Source organism: Poecilia mexicana, unplaced genomic scaffold, assembly GCF_051168715.1.
Source record: "Poecilia mexicana isolate PSO_F unplaced genomic scaffold, ASM5116871v1 scaffold_12, whole genome shotgun sequence".
In the NCBI taxonomy this organism is placed as follows: Eukaryota; Metazoa; Chordata; class Actinopteri; order Cyprinodontiformes; family Poeciliidae; genus Poecilia; species Poecilia mexicana.
The window spans coordinates 26,200,956-26,222,507 of record NW_028263381.1 but is presented as its reverse complement, the minus strand read 5'-3'; the positions used below and the strand labels follow the sequence as shown (position 1 = coordinate 26,222,507).

General features: G+C 38.2%; 2 protein-coding genes and 5 non-coding genes across 12 annotated transcripts in view; all 7 read left to right on the top strand.

Moving 5' to 3' along the window:
* Nucleotides 1-7,843, top strand: part of tcf4 (transcription factor 4) — a 181,018-nt gene extending 173,175 nt beyond the window's left edge. For 3 of the 5 annotated variants that reach the window (XM_088011215.1, XM_088011216.1, XM_015009734.2), the window contains 3 exons: nt 874-1,103; nt 1,644-1,794; nt 3,796-7,843. In XM_088011215.1, the coding sequence (XP_087867341.1) occupies nt 874-1,103; nt 1,644-1,794; nt 3,796-3,844 (430 nt within the window). In that variant the 3' untranslated portion in view covers nt 3,845-7,843. Of the gene's footprint in view, nt 1-873; nt 1,104-1,643; nt 1,828-3,795 lie in introns of all 5 variants that reach the window. The other 2 variants (XM_088011217.1, XM_088011218.1) reach the window with 1 other exon arrangement.
* A 5,577-nt stretch (nt 7,844-13,420) lies between these two features.
* Nucleotides 13,421-13,493, top strand: trnav-aac (transfer RNA valine (anticodon AAC)). The gene has a single exon. It is a non-coding gene; the product is annotated as a tRNA-Val (tRNA).
* Nucleotides 13,494-13,632: 139 nt separating this feature from the next.
* On the top strand, nt 13,633-13,704 carry trnaq-cug (transfer RNA glutamine (anticodon CUG)). The gene has a single exon. It is a non-coding gene; the product is annotated as a tRNA-Gln (tRNA).
* Nucleotides 13,705-15,471: 1,767 nt separating this feature from the next.
* On the top strand, nt 15,472-15,544 carry trnav-aac (transfer RNA valine (anticodon AAC)). Its single transcript has one exon. It is a non-coding gene; the product is annotated as a tRNA-Val (tRNA).
* A 139-nt stretch (nt 15,545-15,683) lies between these two features.
* Nucleotides 15,684-15,755, top strand: trnaq-cug (transfer RNA glutamine (anticodon CUG)). The gene has a single exon. It is a non-coding gene; the product is annotated as a tRNA-Gln (tRNA).
* A 1,952-nt stretch (nt 15,756-17,707) lies between these two features.
* Nucleotides 17,708-17,780, top strand: trnav-aac (transfer RNA valine (anticodon AAC)). Its single transcript has one exon. It is a non-coding gene; the product is annotated as a tRNA-Val (tRNA).
* Nucleotides 17,781-21,384: 3,604 nt separating this feature from the next.
* Nucleotides 21,385-21,552, top strand: part of LOC106908718 (uncharacterized) — a 44,228-nt gene continuing 44,060 nt past the window's right edge. Inside the window, exon 1 of one of the 2 annotated variants that reach the window (XM_014974881.2) lies at nt 21,385-21,448. The gene's annotated coding sequence lies outside the window, so the exon portion shown is untranslated. The remainder of the gene's footprint in view (nt 21,449-21,552) is intronic. The other variant, XM_088011212.1, reaches the window with a different exon arrangement.

Here is a 21,552-nt window from a genome sequence, read left to right as displayed (position 1 = left end):
TGTGATGATGATGATGATGATGATGATGATGATGATGATGATGATGATGAAAATGTTTTCTGCTTTGATTCAGTTTGAAAAAACAAAGAACTTATTCATTTAGAATTTGGGCCAATATCCAGTTTTGTTCCCCATTTGGCCGTTATCTGTAAATATTTCTCTCCATCTTCAGGGTTTCAGTTTTTCTGAGCTACTTTAGAAATACTGAAAGAAGTTTCACAATATTTTTTCCTCATTAATGATGACAGAATATCACCATAACGAAGGTCATAAAAGACTCGGCAGCACCGTTTGTTTGTTTGTTTGTTTGTTTGTTTCAAAGTCCTGCTGTAGCTGATCATTTAAAGGATGTTTTATATATTTTATTATTCACAAACTTTTTTATTATTTTTCATGTAAGGCTCATCATAAAATGTCTTAAATTCATTTTTTTACAGTTGGCCTTAATACGTTAATCTTGGGTCTTAAACTTTGTGGTAGCCAGACTTTGTAAATTTATTTATTCCATGTAGGTTTTGAGTCACTGCGTTTGATGACTCATGGCGGCTAACGCTAACCGTAACTAGCTGCTAATCCTTGCTAGCTAACTAGCTGCTTACCAGCGAGCTCTATGCCATCTGAGAAGAACAAAGCTGATGCCAAGAGCCACAAGAAAAACAACAAATTCAGTTTTGTTCCCCTGCATTTCTTTTGAACTTCTCTGCCATGATATTGGTCTTAAATTTAATAATGGTCTTAAAAAGTCTTAAATCTGAGTTGGTGAAACCTGCAAAGCCGTGTAAATTTAAACTGACCTGTTTTATCCTGAAATCTCCTCTTCCTCCCATGGTTCTCCTCTTCCTCCCCTTCGCTGCTCCTCCTTCGTCTCTCCAGCAACAACGACGACGAGGATTTGAGCCCGGAGCAGAAGATGGAGCGGGAGCGGGAGCGCAGGATGGCCAACAACGCCCGGGAGCGGCTGCGCGTGCGCGACATCAACGAGGCGTTCAAGGAGCTGGGCAGGATGGTGCAGCTGCACCTGAAGAGCGACAAGCCGCAGACCAAGCTGCTGATCCTGCACCAGGCCGTCGCCGTCATCCTCAGCCTGGAGCAGCAAGTCAGAGGTCAGAGCCAAACCAACACATAGGAGGCCTGGCTCTGCACTGACAGGCCCGGTCCAGCAGGGGGCAGCAGCAACACCTGTTGCTTTAGGTTTCTATTTGCACAAGATAGTTCATCTTTGATCAAGGTGATAAAAAATAGTTTGGGGTTTTTTCTTCACAATTTTGACTAATTTTCTGATGTCAAAAGTCAGAATTATGTGTTTAAAGTCATAATTCAGAGGAAAAGAGTAAAAATTTAATTTAGAGGAAAGTAAAAGAATTTAAGTCAGAATTTTGAGTTTGCAGTAAAGATTCTGAGTAAAAACATTTAAAAAGATTTAAGTCAGAATTCTGAAATTAAAGTAAAAACTGAGGAAAATAAAAGAATACTGAGATTTAAATCAGGATTCTGAAAAATGTAAGGAGTTTGAGGTTTAAGTAAAAGTTTGAGGAAAAAAAAGTCAGAATACTTTTTGTTTAGTGGCACTAATCCTCTTCCGTATAAGAGAAAGTCATAAAAAGCATCAGAAGGTGAATGATTTTTGTTCTTGTTGTGTCCAGAGAGGAACCTGAACCCCAAGGCGGCCTGCCTGAAGCGCCGCGAAGAGGAGAAGGTCACCGTCACCTCAGATGGGACGCCCCTCTCGCTGGCCGCCGCCCACCACGCCGCCGCCGCCGCCATGGGCGATGGACCAAACCCCATGGGACAAATGTAAACCGCAGCAAACTCTCCTCCCCCTGAATGGTCAGAAGATTTCACTTCTGCACTAACCTGCTGTCGTATCTTTAACTCCGACCATCAGCTTCCTAAATTTCAGGCCAAAAACTCGTTTCTCCTCATTTGGCTTCAGATTATTCAGCTTCATGTTTTCAGGATTCAACAGAAAATCAAACGCAGAAAAATCAGCATTTCATGCAAACACTGAACAAGTTGAAGTTAGCAGCAGAAAGTTGTTCATACTTTAAAAATGATTAGTAATATCATAAATAGAAGGACAGAGCTGATTCAGAAATGACATTTTTAGCTGAAAATTTTCAAAAACTGTTTAGGCAAATTTAGAAATTTTGAAAAGGATCTGCTGAAGAAAAAAACATTAAAAACTGAAGATAACGACAGAAAATATACAAATTTAAAAAAATAATAGAAATATTAGAAACATCTGAGTAAAAAAGGAGCTTCAGCTGCTGAAAAACTAGTTTTAATATCAGATTTTGGTTTTATGTTTGCCATGAAACCAAAATAAGCAAAAATGTAAAAATATCTCATTCTTTTCTGATGTAGATGTTTCTACTGTAAATGATTGAACAGGAATAAAACTTCCTGGTTTCTTGATGTTAAAGTCGACGGCAACAAAAACCTTTTAATTTAATAATATAATCATTTAGTAAAAACGTCTCTGATTGGCTGAACTTTTACTGCCTCCAACTTCATTTCCTCTTTCACTTTGTAAACCTGAAACCAGATTTTAACGTTTTGTTTTTTTCTCTCCCAGATGAACCAAGGAGCTGCTGACATTAACTCTTTGCTTTTCTTTAATGTAGAAACGATGCCGGGTTCTTCTTCTGTGGTTTTTTGTCTTTTCTAACTCCCAGTCAGTCCTGGCAGCCGGCGATCTCATCAGCAGGAGATTAAAGTTGCAAAATTTTAATAAAACAAAGCAGAAAATAATTTATCATAAATATGAGAAACAGTTTTCACAGCCTAGAACAGCGGTTCCCAAAGTGTGGTCGGGAACCGCAGAGGGGTCACGAGACGCTAAATGAGGGGTCGCAAAATGATGCTAAGAATCATAATGATGTGGTCCTTTACCGTATGGAAGGCCAAACGGGGCAAAATTAAGTAAATAAATGTACCATTAAAATGTAATACACATTTTAAACGATAAAATTCAGTAAAAGTTTAGAAAATAAATTCCTCTATTTTTAAATAATGTTAAATAACTATATGTGTTTTTAAGAGGTCAAAGGCTGAAAAGTTTGAGAACCTCAGCTCTAGAAAACAAGGATTGTATTTTTTATCATTTATCGTGATAAATGTCTTGTCGTTATAAGACTTTAGATTTATCATCGTTACGATAAACTCCAATTAATCACGTTTAAAATCCCCAGAACTGTCCGTGTTGCCGGGATTGTTATTTCTGAAATGTTTCCGTTTGATTATCCGTACAGTTCCGAAAGGTGTCGAAGCTGTAGTGAAATCTATAGATTATCAGTAAATACCGGTTATCGGCCATAACAGCGATTAATATCGGATATCGATATCGGCCTAATTTTTGTATCAGTGTATCCTTAACATAGTTGCCTAAAAAACGAAGAGTAAATAGTTCATATTGTCACTTTTATCATTATAATAGTACTGAAAGATATTGTGATAAATCTTTTAGTCTATATGGGGGACCATTACTGCCAAAACATTTGCTGTATTATAAATTTAATGTCTTTTGGGTAAAAAAGTCGCTGGATGTTTGTGGTCCTAATTATTATATTAAAAAAAAGCAAAAAATACAACTAAAAAAATAAAAATGCTTTTTGTTTTGAAAAGTTATGGAAGTCTTTCCAAATAAAAGGTCAAATTTGGACCTTTCAGATTTCTGCAAACAGCCAAATGTGGCCCCCGCGCCTCACTTTGGACACCCCTGGCGTACCGTCTCGGTTTGTTCCTGTGTTTAGGGTAAAGTCGCCTCTTCTGACCCGGTTTCCGTTTCCTCCGCAGGTCCAAGGTGCCAGAGTTCATCAGGATGATGAGTGACCACTTCCTCTGACGGCGTTCTCCACCAACCAATCACGCGCGCCGCCTCTCGCTCCAGCCCGACCACGTAGTTCCTCCGGGTCAGATCCGCCTTCGTCTCCTCTGTGATCTGTCGTCTCCTCTTCGCCGCCATCTTCTTCTTCTTCTTCCTCTTCAGTCGAGAAAATCGGACTTCAGAGTCGCATTCGTCGCTTTCCGGACGTTTTGAAACGGCAACAGACAAATTCCTTTGGATCCGCCCCAGGAACTCTTGTGCTACGTGTTTTATCAGCATTCCCAGGACAAAAAGGCTCTATATAAATATATATGGTAAATATATATATATATATATATGTGTGTAAGAAAACAGAAAAAGTTTAAAACTTGAGGCGGGCAGCGAGGAAGGTTGGGGTTAAGGAGGGAGCAAACATATCACAAAGTGTTTAAAGAGATTCTTGTTTTTTAACGCAACATTTGCGCAGCGGTTGATCGCAGCCTCGACACGGCACTCTAGCGCCGCACTGTGGATGAAGCTGTGCCTCACCTCCTCTCGGATAGACGCTTAGGGAGAGGATTCTGAAAAAAACCTCCCTCAAACTTCCCGAGGAAAGCTTAGGAAGAAGACAAACCGGCACCCCGCAGGAGCGCTTAGGCGCTTCTGTCCAAACCTGCACAAACTCATCGTGTTTCTGTAGAGGTAAAAGTACAAAAACGGTTGGGAGTTATCGACCAAACGGCCCGGATAGAGCGAAGAGTCACTGAGCAGACCAAACAACGCTAACGCTAGCTTAGCACGACAAATCATGGAGAGATGAAGGGAAACTTGGACTGGACAGCAAAGCGAATCACATTCCTTGAGCCGCTACTTGAATCAAGAGCTCCAACATGGAAACACAAAGCGAGGGTCAGAGGAGGCCAGGGAACAATCACCATGGCGACGGGGTCCGCTGCCGCCGAAGCATTCCCGCTCTGATCCCAATCCTGCCCACGCTCCGACACCGGTGAAAGGGGGCTTCAAGATGGCCGCCGCCGCAGGGCGGTAAAGTTCAGAGTTCATCCTGATTTTCACCAGCAGCAAGAGGTCAGAACAGGAAGTGGAAATATTTACAGACGAGTCCACAGTTACAGCGTTTCCATTAAACAAGAAGTTAAATTAAATTCAAACATCACTAAAAATCACGGATGACGAAAGTTTGAGATAACAAATGTTCCTGGACGATAAAATATCCCAGAAGTTACTGCGATAAACGATAATATTGTTGTTTTGATTTTCAATCATTTTACTCTAATACTGAGTTACTGATGAAATTATCAATCATTTATTATTTAAAAATCACATCATCAGATGAACTGAACCAAGAGGCTGTCTTCAGTCAGAGGCTTCTTCAGATTTGCTGCAGCACAGACTGCTACAGGCTGTTCCTGCCAACAGCATCAGTAGCTACAATAGCTCTTTGGATTGAGCCAAAATATAACATCAAGTAGAAATTTTTGTATTTTAGGGACCAAAATGAAAATAATTCATAGAAGTAACAAAAAATAGAAGAAAAAAATTTCCAAACCAGTTTGTTTAAATAAAACTTCAACAGAAACTGCAGGTGTGTGTCTGGTTTTGGTTACAAAATGTTTGTTTTTCATTCAGTAAAATCCAGAAATGTTATTGAAATAAAAGTAAAAAAAAAAACTCCTAAAAGTACATTTTATTCAAAATAAGTTACTGCAGTAAATGTCTCCAGTTTTTAATACTTCTGCATCGATCCGATGAAAACTGACATGAACCCATCGGGACGTCTCCCAGTCTGGAAGCCTCCTTTCACCCCAGTTTGACCAATCCAGTTACTGGACTGAACTGGCCTTACCCCCCTCCCCCCACAGATGCAATTTGAACACTGACAGTTGAACCGACGTGCCTTTCTTAGAGTCCATATCATGGAGGAAGACGTTTCCTGGTCTTTTCATAGGATGCAAGCTTAGGGAAGCCTGTTGTTAGCGGTTAGCTTCTATGCAGTCAGGTTTTTTACCAGACCTGGGAATTTAAAAAATGATAAAAAGGTTAAAAAAAAAAAAGTATTTTTTTGGATAAAAAATAAAGCAAAAAAACAAAAAAATAAACTGTATTTAATGTACTGTATGCTTACCTGTAAGTAGACGGCGTGTTCTGGATAGACGCTTCGATTTAGTGAGACCAGCCCCTGTCCCAGTCCTCCCAGTCCTCCCAGCCCCAGGCTCCTGTCCCAACCCTCTGTCCACGGTGGACAGCTGCGTCTCTTCTTGTATTATAGCTTATCAGCTTTTTATCAATATTTGATCGGCTTGTCCGTAAGCCCATGTAGTCTTCAGTACTCGGTGTGTGGTTGTTTGTTGTAAAACTATTTCTTTTCTCTTTTTTTGCCCCTCTTCTCTTGCTCTTTCTTTTTTTAAAGAATGATTTTTGTTTCTTATTACTTTTTTTGTCTGTTCTGGTTTACATGTCTAATAGAAAAACTGTAAAAAGAATAAAAAACAAAACAAAAGGGAAACAAAAGAACACAATTCGCCATCCAGCAGCTTCGTTCGAATCCCAAACACCCGACAGGAAGGCAAGGAAACTGGAAAGAATCTATTGAATAAATAAATCGATCTATATATAAATGTACAAAAGTATATACGATATATAACGAGGGTGCCGTTTCTGTTTTTTATTGATATTATCAGTGTTTGTTTTTGGGGAGCAGTTATTTTGTCACAGACTGAACCGACAGAAAAGGCGACGCCCCTCAGTGTTAGAGATTTTCACCTTGACTGCTTCGTATTCTTCGTTACGGCAAGTACGGCATCCTGCACAGGACAAAAATAACGGGACCGGAGTTCCACAACAACAACACACAGACATTTGTAAATTGTATGCAACAAAAATTGCAAACTTTACCATTATTTTGAAATTGTGTATGTAAAAGTTATATTTTTACATGTAGACGGTTGTTATTTTGTGTTTTAGAAATATGTTGTATCGTTTTGTTTTTCTTTTTTTTTTGTTAAAAGATGAAAAAGTACAATTCAGTGTGTGTTGGAAAAAAATGTGTCACATTGAAAATGTAGTGAGATCAAAAGTTCAGAACTCATTTGTTTTTTAATTTTTACTACGTTTTTATCTTTAAGGGTTTCAAGTCGAGGAATCAGAAGTTAAAATGTTCCCGTTTGTTTTTCCCTTGCAGCGTTCGTTACGTCTTCAGTTGCAGAAATGTGTGTAAATAGTCATCAGCCGGTTTCCGTGGAAACGCTAGAGACAGCGAACGCTGATTTTTACCGGTGCCAACTTTTGGTTTTGGTTCGGTCAGAGCCGACTCGCCAACAATCCTGTTAGATTCCTGCCAAAAATCACAGCGTCTGACTATTTTTTTAAACTGTAAAACCGAGTTGAACACATCTGTGGAAACGTTTTTTGGATGGTTGAACAAATTTTTGGACAAATTTCAACTAACTGGTAGCCAAAGAGTGTAAATCAGCTCGGCGCCCCCTGGTGGCTGTGGGTCGACTACGACTGCTTTTGTTATCTGGAAGAAGGCGTGTAAATGTTGAATGAATGGAAAACCCTCAGCACCTGATTGGAGATTAATATATGATGATGATATTAGGAGAAGATTGGAGCTAATATAAAGGAGCAGATACCTGCCAACAATCTCATCAGCTATTTCCCCAAAAACGGATCGGATGGAGAGCAAGGCGGCGTCAGTCGCAGTTTTTAGTGTTTGCCGTTCAGATTGAGCTGCTCTGACTTGGACCTGGGTCGAACACTAGGATCGAATCTGCTAAATGTATTTGAATTAATGTTATTTTTGAAATTTTTCATACATATTTTCTTTGTTGTATACTCGTCTCCCAGATTACAGTTTCCTCATTTTGTCCCCCATCGGTTCTATTCGCGGAGCTGTTAACTTTTCGTTCTTGTTGTACATACACGCCTCATTTCTCTTTTCAGTGACTGTGCCATGAGCTTTGTAATCTGTTAATCTGTACCAGTTTAACTGCAATAATGAGTTGAATTCAAAATGGACTTTTCTGTCGTTTTTATATCTGTTCATGTGTGAGTGGCTGTTTTATGGAAAAGGACAGTTAAATATGATAAACCACACAGTTTTAGGAACAAGTTGACATTTAGTCCATCTGATTTATTTCACTTTCAAAATGTTTGGATGTTCATTTAAATTTAAACGTTCTGGTTGCTGAAACAAAAAGGGAATTTTATCATTTGACCATAAAAAGAAACATCAAACTATGAACTTATGAAAACCAACATGCAGAAGGATGATCATGTTTGGGACAAACATTTGTTTTACAGAGGATAACATTTATGTATAATACAATTTCCAATCACTTCATTAGTTTCTTATTATTTCTAATTAAATTGGGTTCAGTTTTAGTTTTGGCTTCTGCTAAATACCATGTCGGTGTAACGCATTAGCATTAGCATTAGAGGTAATGTTTATGATTAGTGCTTTAGGGTTAGCCCAGTTAGTGCTAGCTAAACAGCTCTGCCGCCTCCATCTTGTTTTCATCTGGTGAAGCAGGAAGTTGCTCTCAGTGTCTTCAGAGGTTTTTGTGTCGTTTCCTTCAGTGGTTCTTGGTGCAGCGCCCCCACAGGCCAGGAGGGGAACGGGTTGGTTTGACTCAGAACCACAGCAGCTGGAGGAGGAGCAGATGATGGAGTTCTGGTTCTGAACCAAAACGGGTCTACTGGACCATCAGGTGGGGAAACGGCTCTGGTTTTAGGCAGTATTGCTCTGCCATACCGACATAAACAGGCTCCTGCATTTGGGTCCAAACTCACTTTTATGAAGACAAAAACAGAAAATGAATGTTATTAATAACTGGAGAGTAGCAGGAGAAAGCTGGAAGGTTCCCTCCAGTGGTCAAAGGTTCTCAGAGGTGATTGGTTCCTTTATCGTCTCCCTGTTACGCCACAACATGCAGTGTGTTTTCTCTGTTTACCTGTCGCCATGTGCAGAGCTCATGCTGCGGCTCGGCGTTAGCAGCCTGCTAAAACCAGCCTGGAGCCTCTGGGTCTCAGCTGAAAGCCGCTCCGCTCTGCTCAGGATGACAGATGTGATGTGTCACTCAGGAGGTTCTTCGGTTTCTTCCCACCGGCGATCTGACGTCAGGAGAAATAGCTCACATGCTTCAAAGTATTAGTTTTGATATGAATCCATCAAGTCGACTTCAAAGCCAGACGTCAGTGAATGATTCCAGATCAGCAGCTGATTGACACGACTTAAAGAACGACCTTTCCTCACTGCCACAAAATCATATTTTTGACTAAAACCTTACTTTTTCTTTTAGAAATTTTGTCAAAATTGTTGACTAAATTTTGGTTTCTTTTATGTCGTCTTTTCCTGCAGCCATTGTACAGAGTATATAGCAGGAAAACCAGCTGACCAAATGAAATGGAGCTCTGCTGGGGTTGCTAGGTAACAGGCAGAATTCTGCTGAGGTTGCTAAGTAACGGGCAGAATTCTGCTGGGGTTGCTAGGTAACGGGCAGAATTCTGCTGGGGTTGCTTGGTAACAAGCAGAATTATGCTGGGGTTGCTAGGTAACGGGCAGTGCCTGCTGGTTTGTGTCGTTACATTCTGGAGGTTTTTAAAATGGCTCATTTTTCAGACACCGAAAACATTAATTTATTGCCAAAAAACAGCTGGATTTTTTTAAGTGCTTCATCTGTTTTTAGAATCAGCAGAAACTCAAATGGGTTAAAAAAAATTGTAAAATGTGATTTTTTTATTATAGAGCAATTCTTCCATAAATTGATCCAGTTCTTACATTTACAAAAATCATTCCAGTTTCCTGTTGACCCAGGATGAGAGAAATTAATCATCTGAAACCTAAAACTGATGTGATTCATGACCTTCTGACCTCTGGGACTCAGGCTGATGAATGAGGATCATAAAGTTCTGATCTGAATTTGTGCCGGTTTATTTGCGGTTCGGGTCACCAGGTGTTGGTTTTAACATGATGACAAACAGAACCTGAACCGGGTCTCGGGACTCGTTGACCTGGTGGTCGGGTTTCCACTGGAACACAGACGCTCTCCATGTCGAATGTTTTCCAGAACCTTCAACTTCATCATCACTTTTCAGCCTCAGTCATCTGAACAGATTTTATCTGCTTCATGAAACATTAATCACACTCATGCCTAGAGGTTCAAGTCCAGGTAAGACTGAAAAACATCCAGTTATTGGTGGAACCAGTGATAAAGCGGTTCTATCTACTGTATATCTGCGGCTTTCATAACCACAACCTGTCCAACGTTTTGTCCCAGAACTCTGAGATAAGGAAGGATTGAGAACAGGTAATCTGTCCGACCCTGAGGGCTGGACCTCGATCTGCCCTCCTGGTTGGTCTTGATGTCATTTTTCTTTGTTATTTCGTGTCTAAACCTGCAGAGAAAACATGGTCAGTTCTAATTGAACTGTTTTTAACATACTGGGTTGCATAACTGAAATATTTCAATGCTGCTCAGATGCACAGCTGCAGGTTTTAGAGGTTGAACTTCACCAACAACAGATTTTCAGTCAGTTTGTTATATTTGGTCCAAAAATATTGGATCTGTTGATTCATAACATTAAACCTTTAATATATGATAAACCCGCAAAATGTATCTGTTAGCCTTAGGAGGAAACTTTGTTTTTTTGTTATTGAATCTAACTTAAATTGTATATTATTACACCAATTCAATGTGTTTGTTGGAATTATGTATATTAGCATTTTGAATAGACATATTAGCTTAAACATTGTATGTGTTTTGGTGGTAGCCTCATAAAATAATGAAGCAATATCACTCAGTGTGTTACGAATAGCAATTAAGCCGTTAGCATTGTAGTTAAAAAACAGGTAACATTTTAAAACTCATTGATGAATGTTATTGCAGCTTTAGCATATCAGGAAATTGTGCTAGGAAGCTAACATTTCAACTGTTAACTTGCTAACGATTATCAGTTGTTGTCTAAACAACTTAGCATGTAATATCAAAACTATGTTAGCATTCTAAACATCTCCTGCCTTAATATGACATACTGCAAAAAAATTATTTCATATTCATTCTGTCAGAAATTTTAGCATGATCATTAAAAAGATACTAGCAAGATGTTTTCATCCTAGCAATATTTTAACAATTATTACATGGTTAGCATGTCAAAAATGGTTAGCATCAGTATTTCAAAAATATTTTAGCAGTTTCTCAAGGTCTAATGTTGCTATTAATGATCATAAATGATTATAATTTTAAAGATCAGTAATATGAGCATGTTACATTTTACATTAATAGCTAGAATTAGCATTGTCATGAAAACTGTTAGCATTGCTATCATAGGCGTAAATCCCAGGGGGGGGAAAAGTCTAGAATTGCCCCCCACCCCCAAAAAAATCATTGAAGAATTTGCATTTAAATGATATCAATAAGAAAAGGCAAAAGAAACAAAGAACGAACTAAATCTGCTATTTATCTCACAAAAAAATAAGAATGAGTTGTTAGGTCCCTCCTACCATTATTAGAACAATGGTTCAGTCCAATGTACAAGGAGCAACAGCTGAAGCTCTCAGAGCCGCTAAGTGAGGAGCTAGCTGTTAGCTGTTAGCTGTGGCTCTGCAGCACTAACAAACAATCCTCCAGTAAGTAAATACTTGAAGCAAAAGACAAGTAACATGTTTTATTTGCTTTCACTGCTCAATAAGAAGAAACACATCAACAATAAAGATCAGACTGGAGTTTGTTATTTTCTTACTTTGGCTGAATCATGATAAACTGCCTCACTAGCTAAACTGCTACACTGCTTTCATAGACTTAAGCTTTCTTATCAAAGGTAGCAAACATCTCATTCATATTTAGCTCTTTAACTTTTAGTTAATTAGAAGAGTTTGAAACAGGAGGAGGGGCTGAGCAAGTGGACCAGCTCAGAGTGGGAGCCGAGAACAGATAGAAAAAACAGAAAGTTATGCTTTTCTTTCTCATTGTCTTCAATATGGAGCGTTTAAAACCAAAAAATACAATCTGAATATTTTTCTATATAAACCCTGGTGCTGTAAGTGTTAAGTGTTATGTTTAAGTTATGATACCCCCAGATATTCATTTCTATCTACTTATTTGTTCTCAGTCATCCAGGACATGCCAAAATGAAAAAAGGCTTAAAAATAAAGCAACTTAAGTTATAATTTAAACAGCCCATAACTAGAATTGGGAGCCATTTCAATAAATCAATGTTAATGGTGAATTTTAATTGTTACTCATTAAAGCTTTTTTATTTAGAAACTTACATTTTTGTAAAGGTGTAGCAGAGATTAGATCAGTCAGACTGAACAAAACTCGTATAGAAGCAACATTTGAAATTTTTTTTTCTCAACAGTTTGCTTACTTAGAAAAACACGTTTGATGTGTATTTACTAGTCATTTTTGGTCCTGCAGATTGACATTTACATTTCACTGTAACTTTGATGACCCCCTGACAATTGGTCTTAAAAAATGTTCCTGTTTCTGGTTTCCCCCCAGTAATGAGATGGGAGCTAAGCCCTGGACCATGCTCAAACCAGCTGAGCTAACCAGGCATATACAATGTTGAGTTACCGTGGATTGAAGAACAACTTACATAATATGAATTTGTGAAAAGTGCTTATATTCTTAGTTTTTTCAAAATCAACATGCATAATATTTTATTTTCCAAGTGTTGATTGGATTTCAGACCAATTTTTTATGTTGAATGTTCATTTAGAAGTGTTGATTTTATTTTTCACCCTTTTTATATTTTGATTGTCAGAAGGACTTTAGATATGAATTGACCCGTATGGGGTTTGAACCCATGACCTCGGCGGTACCAGCTCTAGGCTCCAACCTCCTGAGCTGACCTACCTTACAAACTTTTGAGTTTCCATGGATTTAAGTAGAACTTACATGATTTTACCACAATGAAGATTTGATAAATGTGCTCCTATTCCTGTTTTTCAAAATCAATGTATGAAACAGCTTATCTTAAATCCTCTTCCTACTTTGAAGTTGATTATCTGAATCAATATATTGTTCAAGAGGCCAGTATGGGGATTGAACCCATGACCTCAGAGTTATTAGCGCCACACTCTGACCAGCTGAGCTAACCAGCCACACAGATTGTTAAGTTCCCATGGATTTAAGAAAAACGTACATGTTCTTACCACAATGAAGATTTGAAAGAAGTCCTCATATTCTAATGTTTTTCAAAATCAACATGCGTAGAGGAATATTTTCCAGCTTTCTTTTATTTTGAAATGTTGATTTAATTTTTAAAATTGTTTTAATGTTTCAAGCATTTTTAATATTGAAGTGTTTTTATCATTTACCACCCTTTTTCATTTTCAAGTGTTGATTGGGCAGTATGGGGATGGAACCCACAACCTTGGCATTGTGAACAGCACGCTCTGACTAGCTGAGCTAACCAGCCATATGCAATGAGGGCTTCTCATCGAGGTGGTTAAAGGTCAGCAAGGGTTATATGGCGTAGCGGTCTGTCTGAATCCAGGCATCTGAGTGCAAACCTCTGTGGAAACTTGATGCGTTGCATGTGACATCTTCAAATTTGGAACCTCAAACTGAAACAAAGCAGAGAAGTTCAGTTTCTGTAGTGTAGTGGTTATCACGTTTGCTTAACACGCAAAAGGTCTCTGGTTCGAAACCAGACAGAAACAGCTTTTGTTCGTTATGCTTTTCACAGGGTGTTTGTGAGAGAACAAGAGTCTTGTGTTTTCTTGATGGTTCATTTGCCTATCGACTTCATTGTAGGCATCTTTGAAATCGAGGCTACATTACTTAGATTTGTGGCTTGGTGGTTCTATGGTGTAATGGTTAGCACTCTGGACTCTGAATCCAGTGATCTGAGTTCAAGTCTCAGTAGAACCATTTGTCTCTGTTCTTGACATCTTCAACACTTTTTTTTGATCCCAGGCTTAGTTTATGGACTTTAATGTGAAATTAGGCACAAGTATAAGTTTGACAGTTTGTTCACCAAGTTACTGAGTTTTCATGGAATTAAGAAAAATGTACATGATCTTACCACAATAAAAATTTGAGAAAAGTGCTGGTATTCTAATGTTTTTTTTAATCAGTATGTGAAATGGTTTAACTTAACTCCTTTTGTTACTTTGAAGTCCTAATTGTCTGAAACCATTTATGTTTCAACTGGCCAGCACAGGGATTGAACCCATGACCTCAGGATTTTTAGCACCACGCTCTGACCAGCTGAGCTAACCGGCCATTCAGGGTGATGACTTTTCATCGATTTGCTAAAAACCTAGACGATCTTAACAATAGCTCATATCCTAATGTTTTTCAAAGACAACTTGGATAAAAGAATACTTTATAGCAATTTGTTGCATTTTGAAGTGTTGATTTTATTTTAGAGATATTTTTTATTTTTAATGTGTTCATTTTATTTTTGAACCAATTTTTATTTTGAAGTGTTGAGTGACAGAATTTACATTTGAATTGGCCAGTATGCGGATTGGACCCATAACCTCAGGATTAATAGAACCACACTAATAATAACGAAAATAATGATGAGTTTCCACGGATTAAAGAACAACTTGCATAATCTTAGCACAAGGAATTTGGGAAAAGTGTTTCTTTTCTAATATTTTTTCAAAATCAACATGCATAATATTTTATTTTCCAAGTGTTGATTGCATTTCAGACCCATTTTTAAGTGTTGAATGTTTATTTTGAAGTGTTGATTTTATTTGTCACCTTTTTATATTTTGAAGTGTTGATTTTATTTGTCACCCTTTTTATATTTTGAAGTGTTGGTTTTATTTTTCACCCTTTTTATATTTTGATTGTCAGAAAGACTTTAGATATGAATTGACCTGTATGGGGTTTGAACCCATGACCTCGGCGGCACCAGCTCTACGCTCCAACCTCCTGAGCTGACCTACCTTACAAACTTTTGAGTTTCCATGGATTTAAGAAGAACTTACATGATTTTACCACAATGAAGATTTGATAAATGTGCTCCTATTCCTGTTTTTCAAAATCAATGTATGAAACAGTTTATCTTAAATCCTCTTCCTACTTTGAAGTTGATTATCTGAATCAATATATTGTTCAAGAGGCCAGTATGGGGATTGAACCCATGACCTCAGAGTTATTAGCGCCACACTCTGACCAGCTGAGCTAACCAGCCACACAGATTGTTAAGTTCCCATGGATTTAAGAAAAACGTACATGATCTTACCACAATGAAGATTTGAAAGAAGTCCTCATATTCTAATGTTTTTCAAAATCAACATGCGTAGAGGAATATTTTCCAGCTTTCTTTTATTTTGAAATGTTGATTTAATTTTTAAAATTGTTTTAATGTTTCAAGCATTTTTAATATTGAAGTGTTTTTATCATTTACCACCCTTTTTCATTTTCAAGTGTTGATTGGGCAGTATGGGGATGGAACCCACAACCTTGGCATTGTGAACAGCACGCTCTGACTAGCTGAGCTAACCAGCCATATGCAATGAGGGCTTCTCATCGAGGTGGTTAAAGGTCAGCAAGGGTTATATGGCGTAGCGGTCTGTCTGAATCCAGGCATCTGAGTGCAAACCTCTGTGGAAACTTGATGCGTTGCATGTGACATCTTCAAATTTGGAACCTCAAACTGAAACAAAGCAGAGAAGTTCAGTTTCTGTAGTGTAGTGGTTATCACGTTTGCTTAACACGCAAAAGGTCTCTGGTTCGAAACCAGACAGAAACAGCTTTTGTTCGTTATGCTTTTCACAGGGTGTTTGTGAGAGAACAAGAGTCTTGTGTTTTCGTGATGGTTCATTTGCCAATCGACTTCACTGCAGGCATCTTTGAAATCGAGGCTACATTACTTAGATTTGTGGCTTGGTGGTTCTATGGTGTAATGGTTAGCACTCTGGACTCTGAATCCAGTGATCTGAGTTCAAGTCTCAGTAGAACCATTTGTCTCTGTTCTTGACATCTTCAACACTTTTTTTTGATCCCAGGCTTAGTTTATGGACTTTAATGTGAAATTAGGCACAAGTATAAGTTTGACAGTTTGTTCACCAAGTTACTGAGTTTTCATGGATTTAAGAAATATGTACATGATCTTACCACAATAAAAATTTGAGAAAAGTGCTGGTATTCTAATGTTTTTTTTAATCAGTATGTGAAATGGTTTAACTTAACTCCTTTTGTTACTTTGAAGTCCTAATTGTCTGAAACCATTTATGTTTCAACTGGCCAGCACAGGGATTGAACCCATGACCTCAGGATTTTTAGCACCACGCTCTGACCAGCTGAGCTAACCGGCCATTCAGAGTGATGACTTTTCATCGATTTGCTAAAAACCTAGACGATCTTAACAATAGCGCTCATATCCTAATGTTTTTCAAAGACAACTTGGATAAAAGAATACTTTATAGCAATTTGTTGCATTTTGAAGTGTTGATTTTATTTTAGAGATATTTTTTATTTTTAATGTGTTCATTTTATTTTTGAACCAATTTTTATTTTGAAGTGTTGAGTGACAGAATTTACATTTGAATTGGCCAGTATGCGGATTGGACCCATAACCTCAGGATTAATAGAACCACACTAATAATAACGAAAATAATGATGAGTTTCCACGGATTAAAGAACAACTTGCATAATCTTAGCACAAGGAATTTGGGAAAAGTGTTTCTTTTCTAATATTTTTTCAAAATCAACATGCATAATATTTTATTTTCCAAGAGTTGATTGTATTTCAGACCCATTTTTAAGTGTTGAATGTTTATTTTGAAGTGTTGATTTTATTTGTCACCTTTTTATATTTTGAAGTGTTGATTTTATTTGTCACCCTTTTTATATTTTGAAATGTTGGTTTTATTTGTCACCTTTTTATATTTTGAAGTGTTGATTTTATTTGTCACCCTTTTTATATTTTGAAGTGTTGGTTTTATTTTTCACCCTTTTTATATTTTGAAGTGTTGATTTTATTTGTCACCTTTTTATATTTTGAAGTGTTGATTTTATTTGTCACCCTTTTTATATTTTGAAGTGTTGGTTTTATTTTTCACCCTTTTTATATTTTGATTGTCAGAAAGACTTTAGATATGAATTGACCTGTATGGGGTTTGAACCCATGACCTCGGCGGCACCAGCTCTACGCTCCAACCTCCTGAGCTGACCTACCTTACAAACTTTTGAGTTTCCATGGATTTAAGAAGAACTTACATGATTTTACCACAATGAAGATTTGATAAATGTGCTCCTATTCCTGTTTTTCAAAATCAATGTATGAAACAGTTTATCTTAAATCCTCTTCCTACTTTGAAGTTGATTATCTGAATCAATATATTGTTCAAGAGGCCAGTATGGGGATTGAACCCATGACCTCAGAGTTATTAGCGCCACACTCTGACCAGCTGAGCTAACCAGCCACACAGATTGTTAAGTTCCCATGGATTTAAGAAAAACGTACATGATCTTACCACAATGAAGATTTGAAAGAAGTCCTCATATTCTAATGTTTTTCAAAATCAACATGCGTAGAGGAATATTTTCCAGCTTTCTTTTATTTTGAAATGTTGATTTAATTTTAAAAATTGTTTTAATGTTTCAAGCATTTTTAATATTGAAGTGTTTTTATCATTTACCACCCTTTTTCATTTTCAAGTGTTGATTGGGCAGTATGGGGATGGAACCCACAACCTTGGCATTGTGAACAGCACGCTCTGACTAGCTGAGCTAACCAGCCATATGCAATGAGGGCTTCTCATCGAGGTGGTTAAAGGTCAGCAAGGGTAATATGGCGTAGCGGTCTGTCTGAATCCAGGCATCTGAGTGCAAACCTCTGTGGAAACTTGATGCGTTGCATGTGACATCTTCAAATTTGGAACCTCAAACTGAAACAAAGCAGAGAAGTTCAGTTTCTGTAGTGTAGTGGTTATCACGTTTGCTTAACACGCAAAAGGTCTCTGGTTCGAAACCAGACAGAAACAGCTTTTGTTCGTTATGCTTTTCACAGGGTGTTTGTGATATTATTCTAATATTTCTTCAAAATCAACATCCATAATATTTTATGTTTTGGCCTTTTATATGTGTTGATATTCTTAACACCTCAGATTTGAATTTGCCAGTACGGGAAATGAACCGTTGACCTCAGCATTAGTAACACCACCTCAGAAAAACATAAGAATGAGTTGTTAGGTCCCTCCTACCATTATTGGAACAATGGTTCAGTCCAATGTACGAGGAGCAACAGCTGAAGCTCTCAGAGCCGCTAAGTGAGGAGCTAGCTGTTAGCTGTTAGCTATGGCTCTGCAGCACTAACAAACAATCCTCCAGTAAGTAAATACTTGAAGCAAAATACAAGTAACATGTTTTATTTGCTTTCACTGCTCAACAATAAAGATCAGACTGGAGTTTGTTATTTTCTTACTTTGGCTGAATCATGATAAACTGCCTCACTAGCTGAACTGCTACACTGCTTTCATAGACTTAAGCTTTCTTATCAAAGGTAGCAAACATCTCATTCATATTTAGCTCTTTAACTTTTAGTTAATTAGAAGAGTTTGAAACAGGAGGAGGGGCTGAGCAAGTGGACCAGCTCAGAGTGGGAGCCGAGAACAGATAGAAAAAACAGAAAGTTATGCTTTTCTTTCTCATTGTCTTCAATATGGAGCGTTTAAAACCAAAAAATACAATCTGAATATTTTTCTATATAAACCCTGGTGCTGTAAGTGTTAAGTGTTATGTTTAAGTTATGATACCCCCAGATATTCATTTCTATCTACTTATTTGTTCTCAGTCATCCAGGACATGCCAAAATGAAAAAAGGCTTAAAAATAAAGCAACTTAAGTTATAATTTAAACAGCCCATAACTTTAATTGGGAGCTATTTCAATAAATCAATGTTAATGGTGAATTTTAATTGTTACTCATTAAAGCTTTTTTATTTAGAAACTTAAATTTTTGTGAAGGTGTAGCAGAGATTAGATCAGTCAGACTGAACAAAACTCGCATAGAAGCAACATTTGAATTTTTTTTTCTCAACAGTTTGCTTAGAAAAACACGTTTGATGTGCATTACTAGTCATTTTTGGTCCTGCAGCTTCAATGTGGTTTAAAAACGTTTTAAACCACATTTTACGTTACTTTTCACTGTAACTTTGCCGACCCCCCGAAACTGATATTAGGAAATGTTCCTGTTTATGGTTCCCCCCATAATGAGATGGGGTCTACGCCCTTGGTTGTTATATTAATGGTTTTTGCTTCAACACTTGGAACTGTTGAGGAGTTATTATTGGAATTATTAAATGTACTCATTCTGTTTACTTTTTACTCATGGAGTTAAGTTTCGGCTGCGTTACAGTCTGGACAGTTTCGTAGTTCTGAATGTACATGTGGTATGAGTGTCACATTTTCTTTAGATTAGAAGTTTGTGTGTTGTTTTTGAAATTCAGTCACTTTATTTGAAACAATGTACAAAAATGATGACGATCTCTTCAAAACCAGAATGGAATGTGGAAAACTAACATTACAAATACATGGACAGAAACCACCAGGAAACGGAGGATTACTGCCGTCCAACCGCAGACGCACCGAACCTTCAGGACGTTACATAAGTTACTGCCGGTGTGAGTAAAGGTTGTGCTCACCTGGACGCTCCCCTCCGCTGCACGTTTCTCCTTTTATTAGCCGTCACACCCTGAACGTCCAGGTGACACAACGCAAAGTCCTGCAGGAGCGAAGAACCGACCACAACATTTCACCTGCTAACTCAGAATCAGCTGGTTTTAAGGTCAACAGGTTGGTTCTGACACTGCAGATAGAAAATGGAAGAACAGTCAAATAAAGAGCTTTATGTTCTGTGAAATTATACTCTGTTTAATTGGGAAAGGTGGTGCAGATAATTTATTCAGAAATGTTCTGGAACATTTGTGAGCCGCAGCTTTGTCACAACAGATCAGCTTTACAGGAATGAGGGATTTGAATGAAGCATTACTCACGGCCACTTGAAGCCGTGTGTGTGTGTGTGTGTGTGTGTGTGTGTGTGAACTGCTTTGGGTGGGTGTTTCCAGCTTCTGATCGGAGGAATGTGAGGCGTGGCTGCAGCGTTTCCCAACACAGCAGCACTGAGTGACACCTGGTTGAGCAACCGGCGGAAACGTCCTCGCTTTGCTCTCCTGTCCATCTGACGTCATGAAAGTTAATGAATCTGGTTAAAATTAGAGAGTGGGTCAACAAGACATCGGACTTTAACTTTGGCATTTCCGTAAGCTTACCTGCGGGCCACGGTAACCATGGCAACAGCTTTATAAACATTGTCCAAGTAGTTTACGGAGTCAGGTTGTTAAAGCGTCAGGTGAAGGTGTCGACCAAAACTGCATCATATATTTACATTTTGTGACGTTTTAACTCAATTCTGCTGATTCATTTAACACCTTAGCATCTTTGATAACTTTAGCATTTTTGCTAACTCAAAGCGTTTAGCGCTCTTAGTCTCCCTTAAATTAATATTTCTGGATAAAATCCAGAGAGATAATTTTTGATTTAGCTAATTTTTTAGGTTGATTTTTAAACTTCCAGTTGAACAAAGTTTGACTTTTGGTCTTGGTTATCAATTGTTAAATATTCTTTGGGGAGTTAGATGTTTATATTCATGCTCTTATTTTGAAGTGGGTGACGTTTTTCATGTTCTGTTTCCTCCCGTTCTCCACCTGTGATGCAGAGCAGCAAATAATGTTTGTTCTGTACCCAGAATGCAACAGTACAGTTTAAAATCTCCTGAAGTCCTCTGTGCTTTCTGACCGACGCCCCCTGCGGTCAGTCAGGCTAAATTAGCGACAGAGTTAGCAAAACTCAACAATTGTAAACTTCCTGAAGCTCAAACCGTACAGGAAGCCGTACATTGTGTAGCATTAACACCTGGAGGGTATCAACACATCTGAATTTTGTTTCTTTCGTGCTTTAGCATTAGCTTCCACCAAGTACTCTGCTACTTAGCAGAACTAATGTTAACGCTATAGGGTTAGCGCAGCTGTTTTCAACTGTTTTTAAAGCTCAGAAACGATGTGACTTTTTACATGTACTTACAGCTTCCTGTTAGGATTTTATTTTCTTACTTCACAGTGGAAATGGGCTTCCTTACATCTCTACAGCCACAGGGTGAAAGCTATTCTTTACTAGCAAAGGTTGAAGATAAAACTGAGCTGTTTTAAACCAAATGTCAAATTCTGATGCAAAAACACATTTTATAATTTTTTTTTAATGTTTCAAAGTGTTTTTAAGATCACTTTTAAATGTCATCAGTGAAAAGTACAAAAGTTTGATTTGTTTATTTGGCATTCAGAGCGGAGAACATTCCAGAAATATCTAAGCATGGACAGATTCTTTTGTTATTCCCATAAAAGGTTTTTACACAGTGAGAAAGGAATATCTCACGCCTTTGAAAAACTTTCTAATCGGAATCCAAACCATGCTGGTCTAAATAAAACACCCTGTCAGAGTCCTGCGGCGCTCCGCCCCTCCCTGTCTCCTCCCACGGTGACTCTGGGTGCGTCAGAGCGCCGGTGCGCCGCAGGTGAGTCGACCCCGCCCACGGCGCAGCCTCAGACCGCAGCCTGTCAGTTGGCGGCAGAACAGCGGAGACTCCGAGCAGCGAACAGGTAAGAGGCTGATGGTTGGGTTCACCTGCTGGGGTCAGAGATCCGGGGCTGCTTCACTCACAGAGGTCAGGAAGGCGACTTTGGTAAAACGCTCTTAAAGGGGC